The sequence below is a fragment of the Aptenodytes forsteri genome, unplaced genomic scaffold, assembly GCF_000699145.1.
Source record: "Aptenodytes forsteri isolate BGI_AS27 unplaced genomic scaffold, ASM69914v1 Scaffold245, whole genome shotgun sequence".
NCBI lineage: Eukaryota > Metazoa > Chordata > Aves > Sphenisciformes > Spheniscidae > Aptenodytes > Aptenodytes forsteri.
In genome coordinates this window covers 1,207,552-1,235,452 of record NW_008795686.1, presented here as the reverse complement: position 1 = coordinate 1,235,452, position 27,901 = coordinate 1,207,552, and the positions used below count along the sequence as shown (strand labels likewise).

Here is a 27,901-nt window from a genome sequence, read left to right as displayed (position 1 = left end):
CCCTCCTTGGCGGAGGCTCCTTTCTCCGAGGCTGGCTGTGGAGCACGCCTGTAAGGGACCGACTGCTAAGCATTTTGTACTCGGCCGTATTTAATGCAAGTTCTGTCCTTAAAAAATACTGGGGTTTCTCGGCGGAGGCCGGCTTGTTGGGTTGCACGGATTAGCGCTAAACCTCACTGTGCGTTAAACCTCGGGGTTTGACTCCAGGCCTCTCGTTCCAGGTGTGCGTGGAGGGCAGGGCGATGGCTGTCACTGTGCAAGAGTGCCTGGAGCTCCAGCTGCTGGAAGTGGAAATGCTCCTTTCAATGTTCCCCAAAAAAGGTGAAATAAATCTGGATGAGGATGCTGTGCCCGGCGTGCAGCGCTACCTGAGAAATGCTGATGGAGCTCTGCCCCCACGGCTTGAATACTCAATCGCTATTGATGTAGGGGAGGCAAAGGTGAGAACTTCCACGTAGACGTGTTCATGTGTGTTGTTTTCTTTACTCCATGTGCAGACACTTAAAAACTGCCCTGAAAAAAGGGAAAAAGACCACCTAATTTCTGTTTGCTGTTTTGAAAGTGAAGAGTAACAAAAAAGTCTTAGTTTTTATTATTTATTTGAGTCTTAACTTTCTCTGGGCAAGAAAGGCTAATAGAATGGCAGATAGGAATAGACAACTGACATCAGTGGCACACACAGCATTCACAAGAGTTTAGGTAGGGTTGTGTCCACATGAGGGTTGTTAGTTTACTGGTTTACAAAGAGCTGTGTGTTACAGAGGCAACGCTCCCCTCGTGGGAATACGTATGTTGGACTTTACATTATTCTAGCAAAACCGCCCTACTATTTCTCTCTTCCACCCCTTGCCATGTTTACTAACACTCATTGATCTGTATTTGAAATACGGTAATGTAAAAATAGCCCCAAATGGCAGAATACTATTATTAAGAAGAGTCACACAAACACTAAAACAAAACCAGCCTATAAACTGCGATACAAACCCCCAAACTTACAGTATAAGGAGTTCCAATAGTTAATTCTATTGAAGAAAAGGTTACGTATGACAGCTAAGCGATGTAAATACTTGCACAGAGAACATAGCCATTAGTGTAGGTCTGAGTATATAATAATACAATGACTGGAAATGGAAAACCAACAAACTCAACCTAGAAGTATATGCGTTTTCGTAGGAATGAGGATAATTAAACTTCAGAACAATTTACTGGGTAATGCGGTGGCCTCATGATTATTTGGAAACTTATGTACAAGACTGGGTATCTTTCTAAAATGCACCCTTTCGCCAGCCTTCAGAGAAGTTTTATGAACTGTGTAGGGAGGGCTTCTGCAGGAAGAATTTTTTTTCCATGGCAGATTGCCAAGGAACTTGGAAAGATAATCGGTCATTTCACGATTCACTTCTCTCTGCAAGACTAATAATTTGATTGTATACTGAAGTGAAAGTCCCCTAATGCTACACAAGAGCCTCAGGCACTGAGGACACATGAATTCTCTCCTGCTCTTGGACCACAGGCAGGATTCAGTTGCCAAAGAACTGAGGTGCTTCATTTTAAGACACTGTAGGAACAATCAAGAGCAATTCAACAGCCCGTGGTTTGTAGGAGATCAGGCAAGATAATCTAAAGGTTTCCTGGGCCTAAAATGCACATAAATTTTTTTTATCCCCTATAATCCTGAAAATGCTTCCTCTGTTAGGGTGAATACTTGCTTAAAATTATAATGATGTCTCTATATACAATAGGTACAATCATAAGCACTTTTTCTTATGACTCTTGGCCTTCTCTTCCTGGGGGAGATCCAGCAACTGGGCTGAGTTCATCGATCAGATGTGCATTTGGTAAGGGACACGATTCTCAAAAGCCACTTGCCCCTTGACTCTGACAGACTGGTAGTTTATCACTGTAGCAACACTGAGCACGTACTGAGAATATGCACTAGAAATACCCCTAGAGGGTAACTGTGTACCTTCTTTCCAGCCACAGCACTATTTCTGTGAACAGCAGAAACATCAGGTATGTTGGGAAAGTCCCAGCATGGTGCAAGAAAAGAAGCAGACAAAAGGAAAGCTGAAGAAGTAATTCCAGTCGTTAGGATGTTGCAATCTTAATTACATTTCCTCATTATCTGCCTTTGACAGGGAAGAAGAATCTAGCATGTCTTTCAGTAGCTGCAGAATTAATTTTCTTTTTGTGTATGTGTTCTGTTTTTAAGGTAAAAGTGGATTTGCAGGTACTGCTGCCTCATATGTATCCTCATGTAGCTCCTCAGCTTTTTGCAAGATCACATGCACTGCACAGACAGCAACAGTTGCAGCTCAACACTCGACTCGCTTCTCACATCAGCTCTTTAGATTCAGGTGAACTGTGTGTATATGAAGCTGTGCAATGGGTGAAAGAAAACAGCCTGCCTTACTTGGAAAACAGTAAGATCTCTTCTGAAAGTGCTTCAAAAGAAGTCGTAGTTAAAGAAACATTGCATCGCATGTGGATCTACAGCCATCATATATATAGGCAGGAATTGAGGAAAAAGATTTTTGACTGTGCAAAGAAGTTAAATCTGACCGGCTTCTGCCTAACAGGGAAACCTGGTGTGATCTGTGTAGAGGGACTCCGAGAAAACTGTGAAGGGTTTTGGCGTGCTATTAGGTATCCCAACTGGAAGCATATTTCATGCAAGCATGTGGAGAATGTAGAAACGGAGGGAAGCATCGATAATCTTCGTCTCTTTCGGGCTTTTGAAGACCTACAGCTGCAGGCACATGGCGATTATGGCCTGAGGAACGACTATCACATGGATCTTGGCCAGTTCTTAGAATTCCTGAAACAACATCAAAGTGGACATATCTTTCAGATTTTATTCGGTGTCGAAGGCAAACTTCCAGACAAATAAGAGAAACTGTGCAAGGAGTTCTAATTTTGGACAGCAAGAGATGACGCTAACATTGAAATATTGTGCCTTATAGCTACTGTGAAAAGGGAAACTGTTTAACACACGAGAACAACAGTTCAAGTAGTTAATCTATCTTAGCTTCTGTTCTGAATTTTGGGAGGTGTTTACTTATTTTCCGAGACCCTAAAAGTGGCATTTGTCACTATGAGCCACGCCTCAAAGTGCTTGCAAGGTGCTAAACATCCCACGCTGTAGTATCCTGAATTACACTCTTCTGTCTCCTCATCTATACTGTGCTGTGTGCTACTAAGCTGCGGTGCAGACCTCTAGTTAACTTCTACATACAGCTGTGGGATACCAAAGTAGCTGCGGTCACAGATTGATGTGGTTTCCAACACAAAAGCACACCCCGCTCAGGGAAATCTCACAGCTACATTCATGGATTAGTGCATGCAATGTCTTTTACTGCTTCACGGAGCATCAGCTCTCACTTCGTTCAGCCAATCCGTGAAAGCAAAGGCTTGTGTCCAACCACAGGACCAAGTTTTGCTTTTAACTAAAGGGCGGGGAGGGGGGAGGAGAAAGAAGCCCACATGACCCATCCCTTGTATGCTTTGGGCGATACGTATATTGCCAATACCACCGCAATTTTTGCAAAGGTCCTCTTCCTATCATCTCATTACGGTCTGGTTATGTCAATAGTAATTTTTCAGCTGCTCAAGTCATGGCGTTTTACATTTACATTGTTAGGCCAAGCACCTTGGAAATGAAAATGTGTAAGGTGAGACAAAGCTTAGTGTTTCCTCTTTTTTCCTCCTACGTTACATAAGGAAATACACGTAAAAAATATAAAAATGAAAAAACTATAAATATATATTAAAGAAAAATACATGAAACTTTACGAATTTTTTCTATGGCAAATTAGTACCGAGAGACAATTTTCCAGTAGCTTGTAACAGGAAATGATATTAATGGCTCATTAGGCAGCGCTTTCCTACAGGGTAGTGCGCTGAGTGTGCATTTAGATAGTGAATTGCAACTCAGTCTTCCAATTTATAATGGATTATCATATTTAAATGTCATCAATATAAGATCATAGAATCGTAGAATAGTTTGGCTTGGAAGGGTCCTTATATAGATGAAGAATGCTACTGAAAAGTCCCCAGTAGCTGTGCCTTGAAGAACCAGCAGCTTACCGCCTTCCACTTTGTCACTGAGCACCGTAACGTGAAAATCGGTACCGAGCAATAAAAGCAGACTTACTGCTGAGCTGTAGAGGTTTGGCTGTTCGAATCTACAAACCAGGCCATTTCGACAGCAGCTATTTAAAGACTGTGTTTCAGTACACTCCGCTGACGACTACAAAAATAATGGATATTATTTTACTTCAAATAAAACACAAGGAAGTGTTTTAATACTTCTTTCGTAATAGCAAGATACTGAAATACAGAGGATGGCAGTATTTCTGGTTGCTCAGAATGATGATTAACGTACGTTCCTGCACTCTGGTAAGTATATTGTATGTATGATCGTAACTTTGGCCAAAAGCACAGCAAGGCAAAAAATGTTTACAGGTTCCCGTTATGCAATGAGGGAGACCGTGCCTCTCCTCTTTGTGAATTCAGGACCTGCAGTCTGCAGCTGTGGCAGAGCCAAGGGGCTGGACAAAAAAAAGAACATTTTTGGTTTTGCAGAGGTACCTCTATAGCACGATACCAGAAAAAACGTTCCAAGTACGCTTTGCTTCTGGAACTGTCCAGAAAGTATATTACATTTTTCTTGGAGTGGTAATTCTGTAACAACTAATAATTCTTTGGGGTTTTTTTTGGGTTTTTAGAACGTTGATGTACGAGTGCAGATTCCATATGGTCGTGACTCAGAAACAATAAAACAATTTGCGTTCAGTCCAGTTGGGAGGTTGCCAAATGATAAACTTTTTCCTTTAAAGTAGCAAAACAAACCGGTTTAGAAATAGGCCTTATCCACGAGATTTCAGCCAGAAGGAAATGGGAAAGGCAACGCTGGCACAGCTCAGAAAGTCTGTGCAGGAGGATGGTCAAACAATGCGGAGATAGAGCTATCTAAAGCTTTATTCCGAGCACAAGATTTGCTCATTTTTTCTAAAGGAGGAAACCGCTGATTGTACAAGCCAATCGTGTATCCTCCTAAGGAAAACCACAGACTTTTATTTCTGGAAATGCTAATTATGAATCCAGAATAATGCAGGTCACGAGCAGTGTCCCTGGATGCTTCTGGTGAGGTTTGCAGAGGGAGTCACTTGTTTTTGCAGAAGAATAAGGGTCACCGGCTGGTATCACTTTTGATAACTGGTTGACAGGTGAGAAAGGGTAAAAACAAGTAAGATCTCTTGAGCTGAAATTAGTGTGTAGATGAACATACTCAGCGTGCTGAATTATCAATGAAGTTGTAAAAACTATTTTAAAGACCATACTGAAGAAATTGAGCTAACCAGATCATTCAAATAGTAGCAAGCGAGAGGAATATTCAGTAAATATCACAGGATTAATAAAACGTGTTTGGTCCCCCCATAATGATATACTCTTTTCCCCATAATAGTTAGTCATCTAGTAGACCTCAGCTGGGTGATTTGGAAGTTTGTTACAAAGAATAACACTTTATCACGTGATGTGTGTTGAAAAATACATTGGCCTCAAATACTACAGGAATTCATTAGGTTTAATACATAAAAAACCTACTACTAGCCAGATAACTGCTGTTTGTAAGAAAACGCTTAATCAAAAAGAAGCCTATTTATGGCACTTTGATACTCCCTTTTTGTCAAGAAGATGGAGTCCAAGCACTTCCATGAACTTTAGGCCAAACAATTATGGCATATCAAAACAGCAGTCATCTTGCTGGGGGAATGAAATCTTTAATCACTTACAGGGCTTTAGCTTAGCTAAGTAACATTAAAGTATTCTAAGCAGGTGTGAACAAAAGGTTCTGCAGGTTCAGTTCTCATTAGAAAATTTTCATGACTCCAAGCAGGCTTTTCTTCGGAGGAAAATATTCTAAACTTACTGTTCTTTAAAGCTTTTTTTTTAATAATAGTGTGACAATTAATGCAAATTACATCGTGACCTGTAATGGATTAAACAGTCATCGTAGGCATTTCTTAATTTTCCATGGTACCATTTCTCTGCTTAAGTTCCCTTTGACATTCGTGACAGAACTCTCAACTCAAGGTACAACCCCTTATTTCGATAACAAAAAGATCCGTAAAACTGTAGTGTAGGATATCTCAATTAAAATAACAATCAAAATAACCAAACAATACAAATATATTTCTCAGACTAACTTTTATTTTCTGATGTATAATTAATATGATTTCTTGATCCGAGTTTCTAACCACATATTACAATTTAGAAAAAAAGTTTTCTGCATCTTAAAAAATTAGCTATTCTTATAGGCTTCTTAGGCAGAAATGTTCTGAATATTTTAATGCTTTTCAACTGCTGCTAGTTTGTTCATTCTTCATTAAATATTTACAGTTTCACTTTCATGGCTTCTTCAGGCCAGGTGTAGGAGTCAGCCACAAAGCTGTGGTAGTTGGTACTATAAACCTGAGAGCGGACGAAGGCTTCTAGGTCCTTGGGCTGAGGATAGGTGGAGGCAGTGTTATTCCTGTAGGCTTCTTCTGCGATCTAGAAAGATGCATTAAAATCCTAATTAATGCTGATAAACTATTTGAGTACATTTAACAGAATTTAAAAGTAGGAATTAGTTCAAAATCAAGGTAAGACCTCATCTTCTCCGGTGCTGACAGTCACCTATATTCACACTGGATCGGGGCAGGTGCACAGCGAATAAGACTAGGAACAGGATGATGTTTGCATTTAAGTGAGTCTGACTCATGCTACTTTTGAACAGGATTACGTGTCTTTGCTGTTAACAAATACAGCGCTCCTCCTCCTCCTCCAGTAATATCTTAGCTTTTATTGTGCAGTGGTGGATAAAATATTCCACTAACCCCAAGCACTGAGATACAATTTCTGCTTTTCCATCATCAGGTTACCCTGGTTTACCATCTTCTCCAAAGCACCGTAAGAAAAGTGTGATTTGTTCAAAGCCTCCATGCTCCCTGCATATTAGGGAAGTTCATTATTTGCCATAGTTTGATAATATATTTCTTAAAGGTAAACTCACGAGAAAAAAGTAGCCCTACACAGTGCACAGGTTTAACGCTAGAGATGGTTGGGGGCAATACGAATATATGCTTGCTTTTTCCTCACCCAGACCATACCTAAGTGAACCAATTATGCATGACAAGTATAGCTGCAACAAAACTCAAGTTTAGAAGGGGTTGGAGCCCACTCAACACATCAAAGTAGCCTCTCACGTCTGAAGAACACCGACTTGAGAAATGCGTATCTTTAGACTGGACATTCATCCATGAAACAAAAGAAGTTTGACAGACTGGTTTTATGCAGCAGCACTCTTTGGAAAGATCTGCTTCAAACTATTATTTGGCAAACAGACAAACGCTCCTACTTTGACTAAAAGGAAGACGGTCTCCTTCCTGCTCTCCTTAGCTCTCTCTTTAAAACATAAATGTTTTAGCTTGGTGAGAAGCTGAGACCCCAAGTTACTGTATTTAGACTTCCTTTCTAGGATTAATCTGAAACCCAACCTGATTTGACTGAGAAGCACTTTGGGTGTTTATTTAAGTGTTCATCTTCAGGTCTGTGCGCATAATTATCACGGTTGAATAAGGTCTGAATTTATACCCCACGTTTGGTATTCCAAAAAATTTTGAGAGTATTCCTCCCCTGGAAAAGGCAGAGGCCATCGCTAAACCTCTTGGGCTGTATGAGCCAGAACAGGTATTTGCAGGAATAAAGTTTCAACAGAGATCAGGCAGAAAGAATCGTTTGGTAACATTTTCCTTTTTTGTATTTTATATCACGTGCACAAGTAGAGGAGGAATTTCTGTCACTGTATTTCTGCCAACCACCCAGGCAGTTTGATTTTGCCTGAGGAATCTAGGTAACATTTTGACATCTACAGAACGGAGATCTTACTTGCCTAAGAAGACATGAACTGTGAGGAGGACTTTTTTTTTTTTTTTAAATATACAGAATGATGTTTCATGCACGAGGGCTCCTTGTTATTCTTTCAAAAGAATATGCAGTAAGTGGAATTATTCACAGTAAGGTGACCAAGAGAGAAAACAATAATTGGAGCAAAAAAGGTCACAGAAGACCAGCAAAATAACCTCCTAAAATGCTGGGGAAAAAAACCCTAAAAAACAGAACGAGGGAGGAACCGGGATAAATACATTATTTGAAAGCTTCCTCCTCTTCTCTCCAGGGCAGCCAAATTTCTTGGGGAAACTGCGGGTTTAGGTCAATTACTAAAAATCTATCTGCATCAACTCTGTATTTGCCAGTAAAAATCAACAACCGAACAACCTCCAACCTAAACCCGAGCCATAAACAAAAAGCACCCCCTGCAGTTAGTCCTTTTGACAGGCCAGAGTAAGGATGGGAACAAAAGGGAACAGTGCCCGGACATAGGGTGACATTTACTGATAATCATGAAGGGCCACAAGCCTTCAGCTGTGCAGCTCGCATGACTAAGCCTGGGGACCTGCTCCTAACCGGTGGACAGTAGAGTTTGGGCTCTACAGACATAAACCCTTGCTATAGTTCCATATCCTTCCTTCTTGTATTTGGATTAAATTTACATTTATGAATTTAAATTTAATTTTGAAACTGCTACTTGTCCACGATTGATTCACGTAAACCAACTTCAACTTGTGTGAAGGTGTGTTAGTTGATCAAATCAAATGCTCAATCATGTAGAGAGCGTGGGAAGAAAAGAAGCCACAAAAGACTGAAATGACTTACCCTCACAGCAATTTTCAGCGACACGTGCTGAATGGTGACTAACGGAGGGTACAGACGACCTTCCTGTAAATTCTCCTCTGAAACTTGCTGAGCTATTACCTAGAAATAAAGCAGACATGTTTAACTTGGAATGCAGATGCAGCTGTAGCTTTGTTAGACAGCGATCTAGTCTTAAGCAAAGAAATGGTTTCGCTTTGGCAAATCCCGCAGATACTGCTTAATCCACCTAGGCAGTGTTTTTTACAACCGGCCTTAACATTGGGAGTAGCTACACAAGAGCTAGAAATTTAGGGAGTTACGCCGTTTTCTCACTCAGACGATAAGACTTACTCAAGTCTTGAGTAAGTCCATGACACACATAAACTAGCAAATAGTTCACTGTGAGATATAAATTCCAGCCATCAACTGTAGTTGGGTCAAAGACTTCTAAAATTAAAGAAGCACCTGTTATTCTGACAGTTGTCAAGTCATCCTGTGCAGAGAACAGAGCTGAAACGCTTAAGCGTAAAATGCTTTGAATAAAATTACAGGTGGCTGAGCAGGTTTGTCGTGTGTCCAGCTCACACATCTAGCCTGTGTGAGATCATAGAAGTAAGTATGGTCAACCACAGAACAAAGTAAAATAAAGGTAAGATTATCCAGGGTCTTTTAAAGCCCTGCTGGTCACTGCAGTCAGATTTAGAAACAGAAGGTCTAATGCTAAATTCTGGCTTGCTGGGACAGAAAAAACAGTGCTGCTAGAAAAAGTCTGTCTGCTCCACTTGAAGGCTGCAGTGGGCCTGTCACCTCAACCATACCAAGTAACTAAAGACATTATTTTGCTCTTTGCTTGATTTTTCACCAGGCTGACCAGGGGAAGCAAGGAACAATAACAGAAGTTGTGATGCACGTCTAAGAGGAGCGTCTCCTCTATGGCCTGAGTATTCTTGCCTGGTCTTCCTAGCAAGACTGGAAATGTTTTGTCGTCATCCCCAGCAATGAACAGATCAGGAAAGCATAGCAAGCTGGAGAAGCCGTTTTTTACTGTTTACTCATTGGCCATATGAAAAACCTTCTGTTACCATGAGGTGTGAGGACGTTCTCCCCAGAGTGAGGAGGGACACTGCTTGCACTGTCTGCTTATGGGCTTACGTCATGAACTTCCTCTATTCCTGCAACAGGTACCTTTTAAGAAGCAAAGGGCTGCCATTGGGTCTAATGATATTTCTGCTGTCATTAGCTAAAGTTTCTTTGTCATTTGGGGATCTGAAATAGAAAATAGCCTTTCAGGGTGATCCAGACTGGGATTTGCTGAGCCCGAGAATCAGCTGATGCCAGTTCGCTAACCTGTCTTCTACTTTGTAATGTCTTTGGTGGACTTGAAGGTTTCATTTCTTTAACTGCCCACCTTTGTACCTTCTAGGGAGCTGCTAGTTAGAACCAAACCTAAACATCTTCTAAGCAAACTAAGCACAAAATTCATATATTAAAAATGGTCTGACTTTATGCAGTTTTTAATAGCTACCTTCACTAACATTCTCTACTACAATTCTCAAAACAAATTATTAAAAAGCATTAAGAGAGATTTGTGTGACCAGAATACAAATTTCAAATTTCTCTATCTTGCTTTGGGACAGAAAGGAAATTACTCTAGGGAGGGGATGTCACTTGCCCTTTGAACAGCTGGGAACACGTAACAGTCACAAGGAAAGGAGGTTCTTTGTACAGTGCAAGCTTATCCTTCTTAAATCTGTTACAGTTTATAAGCAGTTTCCATTGATATTTAGTACATTAGGCTTGCTCCTGGAGTGTATCCTTCCATTTAGTTTCATCCCAAAGGAAACCAGTGCCCCTCTCCTCTCAAGACCATGCCCCACTGTGGACCAAGGTGGAGTATGTAGGGACACCAGGGAGACGTGCTCCAGAAGACCATTCTGATGCAAAAGAGAAGGCACCCTTAGTGTTCCCATCAGGAGAAATGACACATTTTTGTGCAATTACAGCTTAGATAACAAAAGGTTAGAACCAATCACGGACTGATCCAGGAGTGCGGGGATACTGCTGCGTGATGTGACCTGTAGGGGTACTTTGTGGTTGGAAGGAAAACTCTGGTCTGGATAGCATCTGCTGCAGCCATGTGTGACCCATCATGAGGTTCTGAAAACACCAGGAAAGTCCAGGAAACACTGTGAAACGAAACTGGTAACATGGCCCAAAGAGAAAGCAAGAAGTGCACTTTTGAGGGAACGTACTGGGAAGATACTTGAAACAGAGCACAAACTGCTTCCTACAGCTCCTCTTGCATGTGGGAAATAGGACCTTGTGTACGTTGCTTGCTAACAACTAGGACTGCGTCAGAAGAGATGCCCGGCTATCACCAATTCATCGTTTCTGACAGAAGTAGGTAAATAGTTTGCATTAACGAGCAAACACTATAGTAACTCCAGTTTCAAAGAGAAACAACGTTCTCTTCTGCAATCTACCCAGCATGCTGGTAGGCATAGTAAGTTTTTCCATTCGGAGTGGAAATGCTAACAAGAGCAACAACAGATTATACCCTTGTTGAGTATAACGAGTAAAGGAAAATTATTTGTTTACATTTTAATCTAATATTGAGAAATACAGCAGAGATAAAAACCCACTAGGGGGAGCTAAGACAACGTAAAATCTAGTTTTTGCTTTCCATAATAGCAGCTAGGTTATTTAAAAATGATACGTGGCCCTTTTGATAAAACAAGATGTGCATCTGAATGTGTAAAGAGGAGCTTACAACATGAGATTTCTGCTGTTAACAGTTTACTGGGGCTCTGCAGGAAAGATGAAATCTGAAGAAATCAACAGCAAGTTGCCTTTAGTGTAATGCTTCCCGGAAAAAAAAAGATTCAGGAGTAGAGTACTTGTGTTTCGCGATGGGGTTGATATAGAAAGCAAGCCACAAAACATTTGGGCAGTGCTCAAATGGGAGAGGTAGCAAGCTTAACTATATAGATGCCATGCTATTCCTTCTGACGTACTCCTGTAACAGCATTAAAAACTGTGCAAAAACACAGAAACAAGCATTTTCAAAGAGAATGACACCTTCTTCATGTGGTCTCTGAAAAATGCTCCTCGGGAACATCAGCTCAGTGGCAGGGGAAAAAATAATGAATCAACATCTGGAATTATTAAGAAAATAAGAGGCGACACAGAAAATGTAATAAATCCACAATGTAGCACCGCTTTCAACAGTGTGCATTTTTGCTCCACCTACTTCAAACAAGAATGGGATAGAATCATGAGGGGTATAAAGAATAACAAGGATGATCAAAAGGTTATTTTTTGTACAAGGAGACAAAAAATAATAAAACAGACTTGGAAGAAAAAAAAAGACAAGACTGAAAGAAAATCATAGAATCATAGCATAGTTTGGGTTGGAAGGGACCTCTAAAGGTCATCTAGTCCAACCCCCCTGCCGTGGGCAGGGACATCTTCAACTGGATCAGGTTGCTCAGAGCCCCGTCCAAAATACAAACGACAACTGAAAGCGAACATTTCTCATGGCACTATAGGGAACCCAAATCATCAGACAGCAGGAAATCGTAAGAGGAGAGTTTCTTTTTCCACAGAACTCTCAATTAAATTGTGACGCTAATTGCCAAAAGATGTTCAAATGTACAAACATGTTTAAAAAGCCACTAGGCTCATTTATGAAAGAGAAATCCATACAGGGATAAAACTGCCAGTGCAGGAGGGCCATATAGTACAGGCTGCCAGAAGCTGAGAAGCCATTTCAGCAGAAGGATCACTCTGTCTTTTCCCCTTATTTATCCCCTTTTCCTTAGCTTCTGCTACTGATTACTTTCACGGGAAGACACTGAGCTGTTTGGATCTTAGGTCCAACCCAGTATGGCTATTTTCATGGTTTAAATTTTAATTAATTCAAGTTTTTAATAGAGAAATTAGCTAAGCCTTATTGCAGAACCTAGATGAAAGGCAGCCAAGACAGGACAAACAGCATAAAGCAAGTGGGGGCATCCTGGCTTTTGGAGGACGTATTCTCTGTAACGAAAGGATTTAACAGGATTATTTCTGGAATAACTTAACTGTAGGTCACACATGCCAAGAATATTTCATTAGTTCATAATTCTCTGTCCCTTTTGTTGTAGGACTTAGAAGAATAGGTAATGTCCTTGTCATCACAGAGCAATTGCCTGCAATTAAGAGGTATTACAGCCTACAGTACCTTAGATTTATCGTCCAAAATCAAAGTTACATGCTATTTTACTTGCCAGGAAGAAAAGAACACTGAAAGTAGAATTTTTTGTAGTTACAATAAGCTATTTGTGACTTTTATCAGATTTAACTGGAGGGGTGGCAAAGCAAGAAGACAGGAGGTGCAGGCATGTAGCCTGGGCTGCTTATTTTTTATACTTTCCTTCTTCAGGTAAGCTACCGCTACAATCTGAGAAGGTCCCTCTGTCTAAAATGCACGGGTTTGGTGCTTTAAATTTTGCGGCATCTTGGGTGCTTCCATTTCAAATGGAGAATACTAACCACTATTCTAAAACCCACACGAAACTATTTTGATTTTATCCTTCCATTAAAAAAGCCAGGAAAACAAAACAAAAAGCACTGTCGCCTTTGCTTTGTACTGTAATTTCAGCTAAGGGCGTACGCAGCCCTCTCGGCCTTCACAGCCCTGACACCTCTTCTGGCAGAGACTCCTCTGAAATCCATCAGTTGTCACCTTGCTCAGTAACCGGCTGTAGCTCACCCAAGCCCCAGTCACACACTGCCTCTCACACAACTAGGGAGACCAGGTGTGACTGCTCTTAGCTCCAGCCGTACGGCGAGTAGCTATCCATTGATCTTGCCGCCAACAGAGACCTTCTATGCAAGAAAAAAAACCCATATTTACATGTCAAACTTTTCTAGGGATTTTAGTAGAGGATGGCAATTATGTAGCAAAACCTTTAGCAAAAAAGAAGAGTCAGGAGAGAACCTCTACCTCAAAAGAGAGTTTAAAAGCTTCCTCGCAATTTCTGATACCATTTTACTTCCCTGACTGTTGCATTTCTTTGTTCGGTTAAGTTTCTTTGTTCAGAACAGATTTTTTTCTGACTTAGTAGACTGCCACTTGAAACATCGTTCAATCCACATATGTGTCACCTTTCATCCCTCGGCACTCTATATATAGGAACCATTTCACCCAAACCAAAATGAAGCAACTTCTAGAATGAAATAAGACAACTGTTTAACACAGCAGTTTAGACCGGCAAGCGAGGATCACCGTATCCAACTGAAATTACAGGGAAGGATTTAAAGGGAGGATATAATTATCCAAAGACTACGAGATGGATCATTGCCCTCCTAAGATGGTTAAAGCCAGTGGAGACAGTCTGGGCTTTTTACTAATTTTAAATTGGAAATTGTGAATATCTTTCTTATACTGGCAAGCTGCTGGCAAACTTTTTTAAAGATGCCATAGTACGCACCTTAAAAAAAAACCCTTCAGAAATCCAGCAAAGGCAGCGTGCAAGTGCTCACCCTTTAAGAAAGCTTCGTATCACATACTGCCTGTCGTAGGATCACGTTGCCTACCAGTTGCCTCCGAGTGGTAGTAAAGGGCCATTTTCTTCCCTTTAATCCATGAAGAGGACACAAGGAGAAAGAATTCTGGAATGCAATATCGCTTAGAGCAGCTGCAAGAGTTGAGTCAAGGCATTCGCACTTCTGCTAATTGGGGCAACTTTTTTTTCTTTTTTTCTTTTTATTGTTCCATAACAGTTGCTAATTGCGTTGCTTTGAGGCTTCCTCTGTGTGCTACCTACACTACCCGTGTATTTCCAAGCGTGCTTACACAGCTTCTTTGAAGATTAGGACGCTGCACTTTCATGAAGTTCTGTGGATTGTAATTTATATGAACTGGACTGGGTAGAAATTACCACTGAAGTGCATCTAGGTTAATTAGAGTTAACTTGGTAAACTGAGGCTAGCCTTCTTCCTTATTTCCATATCCTTTAAAAAAACCCCAAAAGCATCAGGCTTTTAATGACTTTGCATGGACATGGTCAGACCATCATGTACTGCTCAGGGCTCTCTCATCACTGTCTGTACTGAGCCAGGGCTCCCTCTGAGCAGGATGAGCTTGGACGCACATTCCTGGGAGCAGAGTAGCCAGGAGCTTGAGCATCACTGGATATCACATCACTCAACAGAAGGAAGCTGAGTCCTGTGAGGCTCATTACGTTGCTCTTGGTGCCAGCCAAGAGCAGAACCAACAGAGGCAATGGAGGAGACGGGAACTCCAGGACAGGACGGGAAGGGGGTGAGATGGAAAGGGTCAGAGGAAGGAGTGGTAAGGGTGCTATGATGCTATTGTGGATGAGGAGCAAAGATGCTGGACCCAGAAAAGCACAGGAAGTTTCAATTTTCTTAAGTGAGAAACAGCTACAGAAAGATTGACTTATTGTTTTGTAAAAAAAAAAAATTAAAAAAATTGTTAAGTATTTGATTTCAACAACTGCTGGTAATCTATTTTGTTTGAATAAGGGATTCTAAAATAATAAAGGCCAGATCCTTCTCCCATATGTGTTGAAGATACAATCCTGTGCATTTATGATGTCCTACTGTAAGACAGTGGATGTCAGATTTTGAACAATCACTGGAAGTAGGTGGTGAATGACTCCTAGAACCAAAAGTGTTTGCTCTCTGTTCATCTCTTGCCTACTGAGTGGAGATAAAGGAGGAGAGATCACATGTTGGATAACATCAGAACAAAGATCATAAAAAATTGCCTGAGGAAAGAAAAGAACCAATACAGAAAACGATAAGAAAGAAAATGGGAAGAATAACATGGCAATTGTGTCAAACTGTGGTGCAAGGAACCACAAGGCAATGGAGCACTTTCACCAGCTGTTGACAAGGGAGGTCCACAAAACATGATGCCAACAGCTCTACTCAAAAAGAGCAAAAAACTAAAAAGCTAAAAAAAATTCAAATAATTTTTGCAAGCAAAACACCCACAAAAGTCACCCCAAAGCTACCAACATCAAAATATAGTTCCTTTCAATCTAAAATCAAACCTATGTGCACATGTATGCAAACTGTACATATGTGCATTCACCTGTGATAATACAGTGCTGAAGTCTTTCTCTTTTTTCCTTGCCAAGAGAAGGTGAAGTTTATGTCAGATGACCTTTGGACCAAGTATTTAACTTTTTAAAAACAACTTGTTCAAATAGAATTTATAAAAAAACAACATACCTTGCAAATAAAGACCTTACACAGAAAGCACTGTTTTTCCAATTTAAAAGATAATGTTTAACTATTTCTGATTAATTGTTCATTATTACCAAGTTACTAAATTAAGGACTTCAAATAATTTTTAATACAATACCTCAGCGGTTGTGAGGAACACGTCCTCGCCAATATGTTTCAGTCCACATGAAATAACGCCAAGGGCAACTCCTGGGAACACATAGGAATTGTTACCCTGTCCAGGATAGAGAATTTGTCCGCTTGGAAGAGTGACAGGATCAAAAGGGCTTCCACTGGCAAAAATGCCACGTCCCTAAATTGTAACAAGAAAGCCAAAGAAAGCACGTTAGTTGTGAGGATGCTGTTGAAGTATTTCACACATCCCTTTAAATATCTACCACTGTGGAAGCTGGGTTACATCTATTTAATATCTCTTCTGAGAGAGCGTTAGAGCTACTTAACTGAGTATGTCTCAGGAGCATCAGGATGCTGATCCTAGAGATCACTGGCAATTCTCTGTGACTCTCTGATGTCAGAGAGTAACAGCTGCCTTGTTGAGGTAAGAGCTATCAGCACAATTCAGAGGAGGAGAAAGTGAAAGGCAGCACTCATTATTCACTTTGTGTGTCCATGCCAGAAGAAGGGTACATGGGAAGAAGGTATACACCTGGAGCTGTAAAACTCAAAGTGCACAATACTGTCATGGTAATAACGGGTGATGCTGCTGGATTTTTTTCCCAACAGCAGATCATCCACAAAAATGACACTAAGGCCACTAAATGTTGCACTTTTGGATGTGGCAGTTTCTGAGGAGCTGTGAGGACAGGCAGAGCTCCCTGTTCCTCCCAATCTCCCCTCTTCAGGCCCCTGCGCCCGCTCCGCAGCTCAACAGAATGACAGAGATGCAAGCTCTGTCCCAGGAACATCATCCCACCGTGCAACCTATAGCACAAGTTGGCAGTGGGACCTCCTCTTCTGGGACCTTGTGGCTCCCCTCATTGTAATGTACTGAGCAGGGTGAGGGCACCAACTCGGGCACCGCGTGTAATCATCCAATACTGATAAACCACTAGGATGTTTCCCAGCAGATTTTTGGGTAGTGCCAAGTAGCACTGTTGCCACCAGGGCCCAGGCACCATGCACAGGCTGGTCCCAGCAGGCAGTATGGAAGAGCCAGCCTGTTTTGGGTATTTGGAGAATTTAGCCGTACAGATACAAGTTACACCATATCACTTGTCCTGAGGACAAGAGAACTGGCTCTAACTCATTTTATATTGTAGTTCACATGGGACCTCTTAAATCTCTTCCCAGGACCCAAACGCAGGCGTGCCTCACTGGCACACATCAGGCAGCTGTGGGGAGGAACAGAAGCCTGTGGGGTGGCCCAGACGTGGTGACGGGGCTCATGTTGCTAACGGCTTAACATTAGCTAAGAGGAATATTAGGCCTGGTGTCATGCAGTAGCACGCATGTTCACAGCTGATACCATTGGAGTACCAAGAGATGGGCTGTAAGGGAGCTGCAAGTCTGATGGAGTCTCACTGTTCCCCTGGGATGAGGCACACCCCGATGGGAGCAGATGCCGGCACCATCGAGTGCCGTTCAAGGGTGGCAGAAGAGGCACCTCAGAGGTGACTCACCTGCAGCACTACTATCCAGGTTCTCCCCAGATCATTCCTGATACACAGGGAGAGGGAAGTAATTTCTACAGCAGGCAATGCCGTTTGGGACTAATGAGGGAAGTGACGTTGCACAGGCTCTACGTCCGCAGCCCAAAGGCCCCTGGCTCTTGCCTTGCTGGGGAGGGAGCACCCTCAAATTTATGCAGTAAATTTAGGTGGGGAAGAAAAGCCAGCCTTTATTTACGCTAGCACTGCTGAAGTGATAAATGTCACTGTTAAATGCTTCAGAGGCGCTTTGTATCAGAAATGTCTATGCCTATTTTAGAGAACTGGAAATGTGCATTTTAAAATATGCCACTGTCACTATTCAGCTCTTCAGAAGAATATTCTGTTTGGTTTGGTGTCATGCAGTATTATCACGGCCGGCTTATTATACGTTTTGGTGACAGATCAAATACTTCAGTGCGTCTTTTGCTCTGCCTACCAGATGTCGTTACCCACTATAACCAACCCTTCATGTAGGCCGCTTCCCTGGCCCTTGCATTGCGCTGTAATTGTGTACTGTGCAGTGGGGAACAGGCATGCTAAATTTGTCTTTTAAACACTGTGAAACTGTCATTCAAATTGCCCTGTATTTGACAAGAAATCCAAACACAATCCACTATGAAACACATACAGTCAAGTACTCATACTCATACATTTCAAATTCTAGACTGAATTACAGGATAACGTGTTTATTAGCACTTCTATAATACGATAATAAATCAGCAAGCTCAGTTCTCTTAATTTTCACCTATGTTTCCATAATAGAAATCTTTGTAAAAGGAGTCAATTACCCCAGTTCTTAATGAAGAATTATTTTAAAGATTCTATTTCCTGTATTGAAGTATTTCCTTACCCTAAAGAGTATTTGTAAGATCTCAAATGAAAAGCATGCCACTGTGTGTATATGTTACACAAAGTGGTACAGTTCAAAAAGAGGCATAAGGCTTTAATGATTGATGGTTACTGATGCTTTGCTTGTAATAAAGACTTTGAGTCTTGCCTGACACCAGTAAAAGCTATTAAATGTTTTTATGAGAGTGCAAGCATGTATTGACTTCAGTGAAATTGTTTTGATAAAATCTGAAAAACCACTTAATTCATTTTACCTACACACAGAGACATGATTAGTACTTGCTACTCCACCCTCTGTCTTCCTCCCATTTTAAATGTGATTTCAGATTTACTTTTCACTACGTATACTGGAGAGATGTTAATCTTTGGTTACCTCTGTATATTTGTAGCACTGCTCAGCAGTGCATTCTGCTTTGCTGGTAGGATTGCTGAGAGCAAAAATAATAGGACGTTTGTTTAAAGCAGCCATATCCTGAAGAATTTGTTCAGTAAAAGCACCACCAATTGCAGCAACTCCTAAAGAAAAACACAGACGTAACAAGCAGACAAATGCAATCAGTTCAAGGTAAGACATGCATGTCACTTTTAAAAGAACAGAGCTCTTTTTACTGCATACCTCCCTCTTTAAAATGGAGTTCAACCTTTTTCCTAACGTGGTTAAAATAAAGTTTTGTATAAAAGACTTTGCAACAGTGAAACTTCAGTATTATCCCTAACATAAGGCAGAACCTATTCACCCCTGTACAGTTTGGTGAATTTCTCACTTCACTTTTCTCAAGCCCATTATATAAAACAGAAATGTATCACCTAACCTGCAGGTAAGTCCAACAAGGAGTAGAAAGGTACAACTCTGTCTCCTAAAGTCTCATGCAACAGACTGGATAGTTTCTCCCAAATCCAGTGTGTCAGATTTCAATTTTTTCTGACATGACGAGTAAAGTCTCTGCCTTCTACAGCTGATCATTCTGACACCTCCAGCCTCAGCTGATGAATAATCCCAATTTTGAGTCTAAGGCTGCCGTGACAGCAACAATTTTTTTGAATACATCCCTTTCCATCCCACCAGAGATGCTTTTCTATTCTCCATACTGTACTCACAACCAAAAAGGGATGTGTGTGATATTTTTGAGGTGCGACTACAGCTGTATTTCTGCCTAACCTACAAGAGTTGGGAATCGAAGGATCAGGTCCTTGCTCTCTGTGCCTTCAGTGAAAAACAGATAAACAGACCTTGGAGTAAACCTAAGGATCTTTATGTCCAGGGAGGGCCCTATCACTTGGCTTGTAGAGAAGGTAGCCTCCTTCTTGCTCAGAGCCCCCAGCGCCTGGCTCCCTCCTCTGCTTTCCACACAGCATCCGAGTTTCAACAGCAGGAAAAAAGCTGTTGTTCCCTCTCTTGGGGGAGTAGGAATGGATTCAAACCCAGGCCAGGAGAGAGTGTCTCTTGGGTCAGTACTCTAACCCCTCGTCACTCATGCACAAATGAGCATCCCAACATTGCCCACTCTAAAAGGACAGCTTGATGTCTGCCCGAGGAGAGCACAAGGTACTCGGAGGGAGGTGAAAGAGGTCCTCACCTCGCAGAGCTGGCTAGAAGGTCATACACGCTCCAGGACTAACATTTCTTAAAGGTGTCTCAGAGGATTTTCTGACTGCTTCTACATGAAGCATGGTATCATCTTACAGAGACATCTTCAAGCACAGCCTATGCCCTCAATAGGGAGAGGTGGGTGCCACACTGAAATTCCCTGAATTGTTTTAAATTGAGCTTTCCCACAAGGTCTACTGAAAGCCCAAGCACCCTACTACAGGCTCTTTAGGTGCTGTTTAGGTGCTTAATGTGGGCCCAATAATGCCTAAGACCCATTTGGTTTTGCGTCTGGCCAAATCTCCTTTATTCTGATCCCTTGGTAACAAAAGAGGCAACTCCTCAATTGATGCAAATCGGTGACTTCTCTCAAAGTTTAAACATCTCTTGCTCAAACATTTCTGTCACATACTACTATTTTTTGCAAATCTGAGCTCTCTGTACTTCACCATCTATGAATGGACAAGGATGCTTAGATGCAGAAGCTCTGCTAGACCAGCTGGGCCGCTGTATGTTTGATGAACAGTTAGGGCAGTCATGATTTTGACCCACTTGTGTAAGAGCCTGTTATACCACCTTAGTTTCTGCTTAAGTCTGCCGTTGCCAAATATTTAATGTCTTCTAAAACTGCTTCTGAACAGCCAATAGTAAGAATGACAACTATCTTCAGATAGAAAGTTAAAACACAATGCTCTGAGCAATCTCACTGACTATTTCTTTTTCGGTTTTCGTTTTAAAATTGCAATTTCTTATATTTGATCAAGCTAAACTAAGGCTTTTCCTTGAGCCATCACAGGTGATGAAATGTATATGAGGATTCGCTGAGACAGAGTGGAGTAAAACATCGGGAGAAGGAATATCAACATATTTCCCCATGACTCCTGCTGCCCAGGGGAAGATACTGAATTACTAGTCCTCCAAACCGAAAAAAAAACAGTATTAATTTTCATTGCTGTTTCTGTTGGAAAAGCCTTCATTATGCAGTATGGATAGGAGAAAGTGACCTTGAGGGAAAGTGCCACATAGATTTATATATAGAAATGACACGCAGTAAACATACATATTTCATGACAGCAAACATTCCCTAAGCATCCACACACCTTTATCTAGATAAATATCACAGATCATTCAATCTATTCTTCTGTTCCATTAGGTTTTTCAGCCTTGTATTCCAAATAAATTCTCTAGACTACTTGGCCTCTGTCTTGCAGTGATATCTTTATGGAGCATAGAAAAAGATAAGCTTTATTTACCTCATTCATGATCATTGTCAAAAGCAGATTTTACTGAACAAGAACCATGTGGTCTAGGCATAGTTGAAAAGGTAGCTCTTAAAATGTAGGATAATTTTCACTGTGGCATTTCAGATTTTCCGGCATCTGATAAATGATTTTACTAGCCAGATAGATGAATTTTTGAGTCTTACATATTAAAAAAATGATTTAAGAGTACTTGCAGTTCATTCCTGAAACTGTCACTGAAATACAATAACCAAACTGCAGAGAGCTGAGCAATCCTTCACTGAGATCCCAAATCCTGCAGCTTTTATAAAAGAAAAGGTCTTTGTAAAATCTGTGTTTTGGTCTGCACAAAGTACTGGTGGCTAAGGACCTAAATATGAGGGAAAAGAAGATTCAGCTACAGCATGCTCATATTTGCACAGCTTTACATGTGCTTAGCTCAGTTTTCTCAGTCTAAGTTTGAGGTTATTTATATTACACCATCCACATTAAATCAGAAGTAATTTAGGAAGGTGATAAGGTTCTCTATCAGATGTTTAAACCAACTCGGATTATTCCCCCTGTAAAATGGATGGCTTGGAGTGAAAGCAGCGTTACATGCTTGGATAGTTACTATTTGTTCAGTTGCTTAATAGAGTCCATTATGCACCTAGTGTTTTCTAAAAACACACAAAGGTAAACTCTGTTCAGGGGAACTTGATCTTGTCTTCAGACAAAGCCACATCCCCATTTTTTTCCAACGAAGAATAAGGTCATTGCTTTAAAGTAAAAGAAATTACCTATTAGCACAGATGGTTTTATATCTTTAACAATATCTTCTAGATTTTTCATCTCACCATGTTCATGGGCAAAACGTTGTTTCTCAGATGTTAATGAGGCACGCCCCTGAGTAAGGAAAAAAATGAAAAAGACATTTATTATAAGTTTAATGGAACCTAATATCCCGGGATAATCAGTTCACAAAGTATCTGGTTTAACATGTCCTATTTCATTTCTACTTTTGCGTCTACCACCAAATACCATACTAGACAAAGTTGCACTGTGTACAGCTTAAGACATTTAGGATAATTTAGAACTAATCTATTTCTCTAAGCAGTAGAAAAACTAAATTCAATATTTTTAGTTTAAATTCATAACAGCTGTAGAACACCGCTGTATTAACAATTATATGAAAGCATCATTAATTTCTTCTTTGAAGCATTCTTAAGGCTGTTTTACCTGTTAACATTTGGTCAAATGCTTGAAGTTACTAATGATAAAGATTAAATATATTTATATAGCAAACAGTACAGATGTGCCAGGGCGGGGGGATTTGTAACTTAGCAAAACAAAAATAGTGCCTCCTAGCTTTTTCAGCTTTGCCCTTGTCTAAAAGTATAGAGACTATATGGGGTGAGTATGTAGACTATAAGGGAGCCTACATTTTGCTCCACATTTTTCATATTTAAGTCATTTATTCTTAAGGATGGAATAAAAATCATTCTAATCAGACGTCTGGTACACCGTTTTTGCATTAACAAAATTGACTCAGCTGTGAAACAACTTTCACCCTGATCTACACCAGCAATTTCCACCCATTGATGCCCCACAAGGTTTCCAAATGGAATACCACAGATGCAGGAAAAAGGGCTACAGAGTATCATTGACATTGACTGGGCTGCAAACAGGATTTGAGCTCAGTGTAAGTAACGTGGAGTGCGGGGCAAGAAGGGGCCAGAATTTGTGAAAATTATATCAGTTGTCTAAATACGTGGACCTCTGTCTGTACACAGGCATCTGAAAATTTCAGCAGAAGAGTTTAAAATGCGTACACCTCCACCCCTCGTTTTATTCTTGTGCCTGCAGAAAACATCACTGCAAAGGCACTTTTCAAACACAAATCTAGAAGATGGTGCCAGCCCCTCAAAACATCGTACAATTTCAGACAGCAGAAGCAGATTATACAGATATATAGGGAAGTACACAAGGAAAATGGAACACTAAATGTAATTTTGACCAAATACCCAGAACAGATATATATCATCTCCCCAGCCACATCTTCTCCAACTGGTAAGATGAAAGTTTCCTTAATCTTAGCAAGTTAATTAAGACTATACTGAAGTATTGGAACAGAATTCATTCCACGATTCCACCAAAGTCTATGAATTTGACAATCTTGGCTCAATTTAGGGTTGCGTATACTATCGGATTCAAGCCGGGATTAGTTTTTTAACGGCATTTTTGCTTAATTTTAACAGAAATGAGAAATCCAATGCTACGTTTCAGACCACGATTCTGCCACGTGGCAACGTGTGGCTGTGCCAGTCCCATCACCGAAGCTCCTCTGCTGGTCCTCAGATGGCCACCGCAAGAGCTGGTAGACAGAAGGGAAGGCCATTTTTCATTTCCAGCTGCAAGAAAAGTGTTTCCATCCTGAGGGTACCACAGAAAGCCGCGGAAGGCTGTTATGTGGTCGGGGCTGACTGAGCTGGTCTGCCTCACAGGACGCCAGCTTCTCTTGGCTCACCCGTGATTACAAGAAACGTCCAGAGATTTCTCCTCTTCTACAGATTTTTTTTACGTGACCAAAATACAGAGTTTTTAAATTAAGAGGGTTATGTCTGGATGTGCTTATACGGGTCTTAAGTGTTCTCCTAGAGCGATTAGCACAGAAATACTGTGATACGGGCACCTGGTTTCCTTTGGGGGTAAAAATGTGAAATTCTTAGCCTCGAGAGAATGCCGCAATATTAACAATTTCTGGCACATTCACGCTCGCATCATTCCACTGTCAATACAAATTTTGAAGTCTGCCATTTCCCAGCACCCCAGCAGATGTCCCCACAGTTTACACACACGGTTTGGATGCATCTCACTTTAAAGCAGGAATTTTCCTTAACATTTTCAGGGGAAAAATACAAAGTTTTCTTTTTAGTCACCAAAGAAAAAAATGCATTTATGACTTCCAGGCCAAAAGCTTGTTGCTAGGAATAACTCAAAATACTATAATAAAAGCCACTTTTCATTCTAATCGGTTGGTTGGTTGAAATCGAAATGCTCGATGGAGCCCAACTTGGAGGCAGGTTTCCTGGGGAGCTGGGAATGGGTGCCATGGGCGACCACCCAATCCCACGCTGCTTCTTCAGTTGGTTCCTTAATAGCTTATCAGGCTGCCATTGAGGAAGCCAGTTTTCGATCTGGTCTTAAAATCCAGCCTCCAGGAGACTGCCCTGGGCTACCAAGAAAAAAGAAATCACCTCTAAGAGCTATGATCAGCTCATTCTTTGGGCTGTGGCAGGCTGGTAGTTCTGAGCGCCTCCAGGATCTGCAGATCTGGGCAGATCTCTTGGGAAAGGTGAACTCTGATTTTTTGCACAGTGCATAACAGCTAAAAGGCCAGGCTGACATCTTAGTGTAGAAAAATGTTGATATTCTTTCATTTTCATTTTTAAACAAAACCAATAACCAAAATCCTGCATGAAACAGTTACTTCTTTATACAGTTTTACACTTGATTGGCTTTCGAGGACGTACTTCAACATTTTAAAATTAAGATAATGGCAGAGCTGTTTAAACACTTACTGATGCAACACCAAGGATTCAAAGCCCCATTTCCTACTCACACTGATGATCATCTCTCATTTAATTGGTTTCAAAGGAGTACTCAAACAGTAAGCTGGATGTGATCCACTGCAACCCTTTCCGGGCCACTGGCTAGTGAGACTAGTGCTAACCAGATGGGTCAGCTTAGGTCAGATTCACTTCTGCCCTACCTTAATTTCTGTCTGCCCTTAACTTCACACAGGGCATTCCACCATTCTAAAACAAACAAACAAAAAACAAAACAATTTTAAATTTATTTCTTTATTCAGCCTTGGTCTGAATTAGCTTGATCCCATTAGTCAGAATGAATCATGTCTCCAAGTAAATATTTTTCTAGTATCTTAACTAAGAATGAAATATTAAATTCTGTGGCTTAGCAAAAATAACAACAGCTATGTACATAGAGATTTTTGCTTGGAAAATGCTTATAAAAGGAATTCTACGGTTAGGGGTTTTTTTAAAATATATATTTTTAACTAGATCGTCAGAAATGTATTTTAATTGCTAATTCAGTGATCCTAAAGAAACTACATAACACCTCCCTAAAACCTGTGTCCGAGATTTCAAGACCAGCCAGTTGATTTGGTTACAAAACTCCAATAATTTAGAGGACAGTGTTTTAGATAGCATTTTTTCTCCCCAAATTGGCAAATTCTTAAGTTCTGCTCTCCACAAAGTAGAGAGGCGGCAGCAAGGGCACAGCTAGCTTTCCTCCGTGCCCTGCCAACAGGGCAAGCAATGACTTGCAGGAAGGAAGAAACAATTCAGGTTTGTGCATGCTTAACCTCAAACTAAGGGGTTGCCAGTCCATTTAGTACAAGCTTCCAGACATCCGCCCCTGAATGCCTATAGCCGGAATAAGAAATGACAGAGTTTTTGTCAGTCAGCAGAGAGAAGAGGATGGAGCCAAAATGCAGAAGTCTCAGTTCTGGATTTGTGTGGTTTTCTGTCTTGTCTCCCTCCAGACACTGGAGAGATGCAAAGCGGATGGACCTGTCAGTGCAGAGCTGCTCTGACTAAAAGATCTTCTAGAAGCGCAGAGCCCGTCTTCTGACATTTCCATTTCCAGCCCTGGGTTAGCTAGCTTTTGTACTCTGGCTATCTGCTGCTAGGAAATGAGCTGTAGAGGATCAACACAAGGCAGCATAAATCAGAAACTGCTCTGGTCTGCTTGCGTCTCCATAATCCTAAGATACTAACATGGCACACAGCTCACTGATATTTCCCTTCTTCTAATAGAAAAAGGACAAATTTAAAATACTCCATATTAAGAAAGAATTCGAATGAGCTCCGGGGTTCTGTGTATGAAGCTCTGAGTCTTTTAAGAAGAAACGTTATCTTCAGTCACATTCACGTTTGTCTTCTAAGCCCACTGTCTTGCTCTTTTAGCATTATTAAAAATTCATTAGTTCAATGAAAAGGGCTCAGAACAATCAGCAATCTAAAGACGCGCCCCTTTCAGTATGCCAAGCCTCAATACAGTCTCACTGTTTCACTGAAGGACTTCAATGCTTGCCACACAGGGGAGGAATTTTTCCAGGGGTTCCTGCCAAAGGATGTTATTGCACCGTTGTTCAAACAGCAGTATGAAGACTCATCTAGGCCAGACAGCAGCTGTCTTAAGTTGTAACATGTTTGCTATAATGTATAACAAGCATCTTTCCTGCATCAAGTGATGCTCCCTAAATCCAAAAAGAAAGTCTTTCACTCTGAAATCCACAGATGAACTAACAGACTTGATGTGATACCTGTGCAGCTATTCCGAGGGGAAGATACAAACTCACAAACTGTTTCAATAGAAGGAGGAAGGTAAACTTAGAAAAAGAGGCTATATATCCCTCTTGCTTTAACTTCACAGATGTATTCAGCATCCCAAGAAAGAAATAAAAAAAGCACCAACATTTCATTATATAACTTTTTGCGATGTTATGTATTCTTGTATTATTTCCTTATCTTTTATAGAATAAGTAATTTGCTAGGGGCATTATAATAAGTTTGCTTGAATAAAAAAACCCAACCAAAACTACATACTAAAGTACCAGGAAGACAACCATAGCATCTTTAATACATACTCAGGCTGCCTGAATAAACTATACAATACACCTTCACTAGAATGCTGAAGGTGAAGAATATTAAAAACACTCAAAAACATTAATAAACCTTAAGTCCAAAGACTCAGTGAAAATGTCAGAAATTACTTCAGAGGGGAAAAGTATTGCCTCTATCACAGTATCATTTTGTACCAAGAAACCTATGGGATATTTTGGATTTGAACAAAAGAGAACAAAGCAACCTGAAAACAGATATGTTGCTATATTAGAAGTCACCGTGGTATCTCAGATGGAAAGTAATATGAGCTGAATTCTTTATTAGCAAATGAGTTACAATGTGGACTGTGTTAAGTCAGCAGATGAAGTACGGAGATAAAGAAACAATAGCAGCATTCTCTGATAGTGACATTATGTATGAAGATCTTGGAAATCCTAAAGTGTCTATACTCCCTAATGGATGAGAGTCATTGGTATTATATATTATTACAAATAGTAAAACATAGTCACTTGGACACCAGGACCTTTTAATTCAAGGAGCAGAAGGAAGTAACAGGACGTATTGGGTTTGCATGGCAAGGTTTTGGTAGCGGGGGGGGCTACAGGGGTGGCTTCTGTGAGAAGCTGCTAGAAGCTTCCCCTATGTCTGATAGAACCAATGCCAGCCAGCTCCAAGATGGACCCGCTGCTGGCCAACGCCGAGCCCATCAGCAACAGTGGTAGCACCTCTGTGATAACATATTTGAGAAGGGGGAAAAAAAAACTGCACAAGGGAAACTGCAGCCGGAGAGAGAAGTGAGAATATGTGAGAGAAACAACCCTGCGGACACCAAGGTCAGTGAAGGAGGAGGGGAAGGAGGTGCTCCAGGCACCGGAGCAGAGATTCCCCTGCAGCCCCTGGTGAAGACCATGGTGAGGCAGGCTGTCCCCCTGCAGCACATGGAGG

The 27,901-nt window shown here is 41.0% G+C and overlaps 2 protein-coding genes across 2 annotated transcripts in view; one reads left to right on the top strand and one right to left on the bottom strand.

Annotated features, from left to right (window-relative positions):
• Positions 1-242: 242 nt before the first annotated feature.
• On the top strand, positions 243-3,173 carry RWDD2A (RWD domain containing 2A). Its single transcript, XM_009282709.1, has 2 exons — positions 243-440; positions 2,213-3,173. The coding sequence occupies exons 1-2, from the start codon at positions 243-245 to the stop codon at positions 2,888-2,890; spliced, it is 876 nt and encodes a 291-aa protein (XP_009280984.1). The 3' UTR covers positions 2,891-3,173.
• Positions 3,174-6,191: 3,018 nt separating this feature from the next.
• ME1 (malic enzyme 1) overlaps positions 6,192-27,901 on the bottom strand; it is a 157,591-nt gene continuing 135,881 nt past the window's right edge. Inside the window, exons 9-13 of the mRNA XM_009282708.1 lie at positions 22,106-22,211; positions 18,871-19,013; positions 16,118-16,291; positions 8,761-8,859; positions 6,192-6,555 (exon numbers count right to left, since the gene is read on the bottom strand). Of these exons, the coding sequence (XP_009280983.1) occupies positions 6,397-6,555; positions 8,761-8,859; positions 16,118-16,291; positions 18,871-19,013; positions 22,106-22,211 (681 nt within the window). The 3' untranslated portion in view covers positions 6,192-6,396. The remainder of the gene's footprint in view (positions 6,556-8,760; positions 8,860-16,117; positions 16,292-18,870; positions 19,014-22,105; positions 22,212-27,901) is intronic.